The 6,627-nt window shown below is 38.3% G+C and overlaps 1 protein-coding gene across 1 annotated transcript; it reads right to left on the bottom strand.

Annotated features, from left to right (window-relative positions):
• Positions 1-4,956: 4,956 nt before the first annotated feature.
• LOC107668872 (G-protein coupled receptor 183-like) lies at positions 4,957-6,318 on the bottom strand. The gene is made up of 2 exons (XM_016460897.1): positions 6,308-6,318; positions 4,957-6,108 (listed from the first exon to the last, which is right to left on the bottom strand). The coding sequence occupies exon 2, from the start codon at positions 6,102-6,104 to the stop codon at positions 5,079-5,081; it is 1,026 nt and encodes a 341-aa protein (XP_016316383.1). The 5' UTR covers positions 6,105-6,108; positions 6,308-6,318; the 3' UTR covers positions 4,957-5,078.
• Between the last annotated feature and the right edge of the window lie 309 nt (positions 6,319-6,627).

Genomic DNA, 6,627 nt, shown 5'->3' with positions numbered 1-6,627 from the left:
CTTCAGAGTGTAAGGGCAAAAAGGGCATGTGCTCTGCACAGGTTGAGTCCTACCTGTGCACGTGCCTGCCTGATGGGACACACTTATAGTGTTGTAAAAATGCAAGTGTTCACATGGCTTTATTTTAATTTTAATTTTAAATACTTTGCATTTTAAAATCAACTTTTAAATGTCTGTTCAGTAGTCCCTGTAACATGACAATTTTAATTTGTGGTGCTTCTAATTAAGTGATAAAAAGCAGTTGCAAATGTTGTACAAAATAAATATCACCACTACTCATCTTTGCATCAATAAAACGTAAAAACACTGTTTTTCTACCAAATTATATGTAATAGCTAATTATTATATTAATATTTAACTTGCATTGGAAAGGTTTCCGTGACCTCTCGCGAGATCTCAGCAAAAAGTCTCACGATTTATTTCCAGAACATGATGCATGATGGGATACACTAAGCCTCGAATAGCGCTCCAGAGCAGTATTCAAGATAGTGTGGATTTAGTGTGCATTATGCCGAGTTCACACTGCACGATATTAGCCCGATTTTTCACTCGCTGACAGGTTTTGTGAAATCGCCGACAAATGCCCGACATCGGAGGCAAATCGGTGCTCGTTCACGCGAGTGACAATCACGCAGTGTGAATTATCAAAGACGCGATCTGAGGGAATCGCCGACACGTCGCCGACGCCCGCAAAATATTTGGCTTGCTAAATATCTGGAGCTGTCGGCGATTCTTACTATTGTGAAGTCATGCAGTGTGAAACCCCCTGTCACCGACCCATCGTGCAGTGTGAACACAGCAGCAACTGAATGCTACCCCAGATAGTCACGCAGTGTGAAAACAACGGCGATCCGACGAGTTTGAAAATCGTGCAGTGTGAACTCGGCATTAAGGGCACTGCGCTCTGGCGTTTTTAAGATCTGGGACAGTCTTGCGCACTTACTTCCTGTCGTGCGCACACGCTCTCAAGTGGCCAAGACCGCAAGTGTGGGTATTTGGACAAGGGGTCAATCCAGCCGTACTAATCATAAACAACAGGTGCGTTCGAAGAACCGAATTAGCCAGATCCTGATTAGCGCGATGATATCTTGAATGTGTCATTTCATCTCGGATATAATAAGCAACGTACGAAGAACGGGCCCAAGGTCTCTGTATAGTAAGCGGCACTTTTGTCTTTCGTGATTCATTTGAAGGATGTTGCTTTTCTTATCTCGGTGTATGAATTATAAATGCATTGTTAAAATGTTTAAAAGCATCTTTTCTTGCACTACTTTACTACTGCATTTTGCACGTTCATATATGTGTATGTATGTATGTGTGTGTGTGTGTGTATATATATATATATATAACTTTTGATACAGAAATTGTATATGTGAGTTCAAAGTGTGCAGTAGTAGTGTTAGTTAAAAGTTCCAACCAAGGCACCACAGCTTCCTCAAAAACATTAAGAAAGGATAACGTTCACGTGAGACAAAAGTTGAGAACTTCTTCATAAATGCCCACAGCACACACAAAAATTCAAAATACTTTTTACCAACACCAAAACCAAGGTGGAGATTTATGAGAAGAAGAACACTGTGAGGCTGCATGCAATCATTGAGGTGCCATAGACTTTAGTCAGGACAGACACTATATTGAATTTTACAAGGATAAAAAAGAAAAAGAGTACTAAATCATACTTTTCAAAAAAATGTTTAGTTTTTGTCTACTGGAAAGGGTTTTATTGGAAAGATATTGTGTTAGCTGAACAATTGTAATGTTAACCACTGTACAATCTATTGAACACGCTATACTTCTGTCCTTAACAGCCTTGTTTTCGTTCCTGTCAAACATTAAAGAGTTAGTTCACCCAAAAATGAAAATTCTGTCATTACTCACCCTCATATTGTTCCGAACCCGTAAGACCTTCATTTTTATTCGGAACACAAATTAAGATATTTTTGACGAAATCCGAGAGCTCTCTGACCCTCCATAGACAGCAATGTAACTGAAATGTTCCCAGGCCCAGAAACATAGTAAAGACATATAGGTCAAATAGTTATCGAATGCACATACATGCATCACGGTGCTCTCGATAATGCCTGAAGACAGTAACTTGGGGGAGAAGAATTGTTGAATAAAGAATTTTTCTTTTCTGTGTGCACAAAAAGTATTCTCCTAGCTTCATAAAATTACGGTTGAACCACTGATGACACATGGACTATTTTACTGATGTCCTTACTGCCTTTCTGGGTCTGGGAACATTTCAGTTGCATTGCTGTCTATGGAGGGTCAGAAAGCTCTCAGATTTCATCAAAAATATCTTAATTTGTGTTCCCCAAAATAAACGAACGTTTGGTTTGGAACGACATGAGGGTGAGTAATTAATGACAGAATTGTCATTTTTGGGTGAACTATCCATTTAAGTTTGGAGCTGACTAAAGGGTCTATGACAGGGCTGTCCAAACTCGGTCCTGGAGGGCCGGTGTCCTGCAGAGTTTAGCTCCAACCCTAATTAAACACACCTGAACCAGCTAATCAAGCTCTTACTAGGCATAGAAACTTCCAGTCAGGTGTGTTGAGGCAAGTTGGAGCTAAACTCTGCAGGACACCGGCCCTCCAGGACCGAGTTTGGACAGCCCTGGTCTATGACTAATTTGCTAAGCTAATTTGGGTAAAAAAAAAAAAGTTTATTGTTTGGGTTACCTCCCCAAAATCCTTGAGGCATTTATTTTTGTATGCACTATGGTGAAACAATATGCCTATTTATGTGTAAAATTCAAAATAAACAACTCAAAAACTAGGGCAGGAAATGAGTGATGTGAACTGTAGCAACCAAAGTTTTTTTTTTTCTCCAGTTGGTGTGGGTTTATCTGAAATAGATTGTACGTCAATAAAAGACTGGCGCGTTTAAAAAAAGAAGAAAGTATCAGAAAATTTTTTTTTCTTTTGCTCTGACTGGGGATTAAGGCATTTTGGTGGACGTGTGAATGCAGCAAACCACTATTACTCATTTCACTGATGAAAAGGACGTTTGCTTAGACAAATAGCAAAAAAAAAACATTGGGTTTAATTAGGGGTCAGAGAAGAATTAGGGTGGAAAATATTAATGTAAAATTAAATTGTGACTTTATTGGTGCAATAAATAAATAAACAAACAAATACATATGATCCATTGAATTATTTTTTCATAATTTTGTCAGTAAGATTTTTTAAAAGATCCGGTTAACTTAATGAGGTGCAAAAACTGTATTCATTTGACTTAGGATTTTTGTCACCGTGAATGTCTTGTACCACATATTTTGGGAAAATAGAGGATATTGGTATGTGGTGAGGTTGATAAAATGTCATATTATTGCCCCATTTAATGTTTTAGCTAGATACTGTGCATTTGTAATCGTTGTTAAATTGAAATTATATTCTTTGAGTTTATATTCTCTACAAAGACAATTTTACCACCCACATTATCTGCCACCTACATCCTTGTGTTTTGTAGGCTGCTGTATGCTTGCCACATTCTCCGCATTTTTTTATAGACACGTAGCTTCATGGAATACACAACAAAGTCTAGCAAACCACCTGTAGCTTCTAAAAAAGACACTTCATGTGCTTGTGGTTATGTTGATATCCTGTTCTGAAGCTCAGGTGAAATTAAGCAGGAAAAAGAACGCTACTGCCATGTGTGTGTTTAACACCCACATGCTCCCATCAAACACGTGCTGCCATGTCCTTTTTTCGTCCCCGCTGCCCACACAGAAGAGTGTGACGGTGAAGTCATCGCCGTTTCGTAGTAACACTGTTTCAGTTGATATGTCTCATATGTCAGAGCTACAAAGAGTGAATCAAGTGGCATGACATTCTAAGAAACGCTGCGATGTGATTTCTGATTATAGATAAATTACTTCTTGTTGTGGTGCTCAGAATCTTGTTGTGCATTCCCAGGGGTTGATAACTAAATGGCAAATTAGGTCATCAAAAAAAAATTTTCACACTTTTTTAGTGTTGCGTAGGCAGCTGGAGATAAGCAAAATAAAACACAACAGCTTGTAAATGAACTCTTTAATTGATATTCAGAGAAAGTTGTTTAGCACAATTGACAGCTACATAAGCTTTAAATTCCCAAATGGAAAATGCCGTTATAGGGGTTGCTCGAAATGTAACATACACATTGTGAGCATCTTTAAAGCAAAACACAGTATTTACACAGCAGCTTACGGAAATGTCAATAGGTATTAACATACACCTACATAATAACTCATTCTTACTCAGAATGGTCTTTTAGCCTCCTTGACCTTTATGTGGGACTTTTCCAGTTAATTAATTGTTCTTAAATGCTTAGTTCACTCTAAAATGAAAGTTCTGTCATCATTTACTCGTCCTCATGTCATTCCAAGGCCAAAAGACTTTTGTTTATTTTCGGGACACAAATGAAGATATTAATGTTAATTTGGGAAAAGCCAAAATTAAAGCTATTCATCAAATAAACCAATCATGTCTCTTCAAAAGACTTGGATTAAATCGCATGATTCATATGATTTTTTTTTTTTTTGAGAAATCTTTTCAAATGTCTCTCAAAAATCTCTCAAATTTGATTAAAATATCTTCATTTGTGTTCTGAAGATGAACAAATTTCTTATGGGTTTGGAACAACATGAGGATAAGTAAATGATAACAGAATTGAATTTCATTTGACGTCAATGGCAGGCCTACATGACCAAGTAAAAAAAAAAGAAAATCCAATAGCATATTAATCACAATCAGAAATATATTACACAAACAAATGAACATCAGTTATAAATGCATATGAGTGACAAATTCATGTTAGTTTCATATTCAAATTCATAATGACCACAAAAAAAGCAACATAATATCAGTGATCTTATGTCAGATATCTTATATTCACACAAAATGTGGTCAAAAATCCCAAAACAAAATAACAGACTTAAACACCATCAATGATAAGAAATTGTATGCCGTTTGTTCAGAAATAAAAGGTATGAAACGCTGCACTCTACAGCTATCCGACCACATTTCACACGTGTGCAGACATTTCTTCTGCAGTTTGCACCATCATATTTTTCTTCACATCATTTTGGCCCTCATGTGTTACTGCTGCTGTTCTCCTGCATGCTCCTGGAGGATGCTGAAATGGAAATGTAGCTTTTAAAAAGACTCATGACTCTCTGCTTGTACGTTTTGATGGCAAAAAAGTAAATAATAGGGTCAAGGCAGCTGTTAAAGTTCATCATGGAAACGGTTACCTGCAGGGACATTTTCAAAGTCTTTAAGTCCTCACAACTGGGCACATTGTACAGCCTTCTCACGGCAAACTGCATGATGTTGATGTGGTAGGGACTGAAACACACCACGAAGCTCAGCAGAATGAGCAGGATCATATTTTTGGCCCTGCCATTGCTGCCAGACCTGTTGGTCACCGGGTTTTCCTTGGCTGTCTTGGAGAGCTTGCAGCTGACCCGACTGTAGCAACACAGGATGAGTCCCAATGGAAAGCAAAACCCGATGATGCAAGCAAACAGGAGAACGAATGCCATCCAGTGGCTATCAAAATTAGAGAACTCCATGCACGTTCGATGACTGGATCTGTATTCCATGGTGTTCTTCAAGAGCAGAGGAGACGTCTCAAGAAGCACCACCACCCATACCAGAATGCAGATACCTCGCACAACTTTGGCTTTCCTCAGCCTTTGACACCTCTGACGGTGCAGCATGGCCAAGTAGCGATCTACACTGATGCAGGTCATGAAGGCGATGCTAGCGTAGGTATTGCTGTAGAAGATCATGGCAGTCAGCCGGCACAAGAAATCTCCAAAAGGCCAGTCGAAGCCTCGGATGTAGTAGGTGATCCTGCCAGGAAGAGCCAAGGTGAAGAGGGTGTCGGAGATGGCCAGGTTGATGATATATATCGTGGTGGAGTTCATCTTCTGCTTTTTCTGACAGGTGATGCAGAGGACCAGGCTGTTACCTGCCACGCTGATGACAAGAATCAGGCAATAGAAAATGGGAAAGATGATCCGTGCAGACTCCTTGTAGATGAAAACATCACAAGTCTGGTTTGTGGAGCTGTCATTCATTGGCATCGTCTGTTGTGGAGTTTGATCTGTCATTTTTCTGAGACCGTTTGGGGAAATACAAAACTGTTAACAAGCCCGTTTAGGAGGAAATAGATACCACAAAATGTTCAATAAAATGAAATATTTGGATATATTGTTGTGGAAACTTTTGGAGCACAATGTTTTGCATATATATAAAATCATTTGTGATCAAAAGATTGCACATAAGTAAGTCACAATAATTGTCTGATACTCACAGCAGGTTTGATTGTCTGTCTCTCTTTGAACTGGATAGTGATGTGACTGAGTTAGTAAGCGTTTTTGCTGAATTCAAAATAAACCCACCCCCTTAAACCTGATTGGTTAAGCTCAATTGGGGTTAGATAAGGTATCCTGTCTCTGTTAGAGTGAAATAGTCATGGAAAAAAAAATTGTCCATTTAATGTCTTGTTTTTTATTTGTTCCCTTCAGTTTTAATTACTCTCACTTATATATTTTAATTAAACCTATATTATATAAATACTGTTTGCCATTAACACATTCCAAGAAATTCCAGCTAAAATATACTAAATGTTCA

Source organism: Sinocyclocheilus anshuiensis, unplaced genomic scaffold (assembly GCF_001515605.1).
Source record: "Sinocyclocheilus anshuiensis isolate Anshui unplaced genomic scaffold, SAMN03320099.WGS_v1.1 scaffold136, whole genome shotgun sequence".
Lineage (NCBI taxonomy): Eukaryota > Metazoa > Chordata > Actinopteri > Cypriniformes > Cyprinidae > Sinocyclocheilus > Sinocyclocheilus anshuiensis.
Note: the sequence above shows the minus strand (reverse complement) of the source record. Positions and strands in the feature narration are given on the sequence as shown.

Coding starts and splice junctions, on each gene's coding strand:
- LOC107668872 (XM_016460897.1), bottom strand. CDS start 6,104: ATGACAGATCAAACTCCACAACAGACGATGCCAATGAATGACAGCTCC.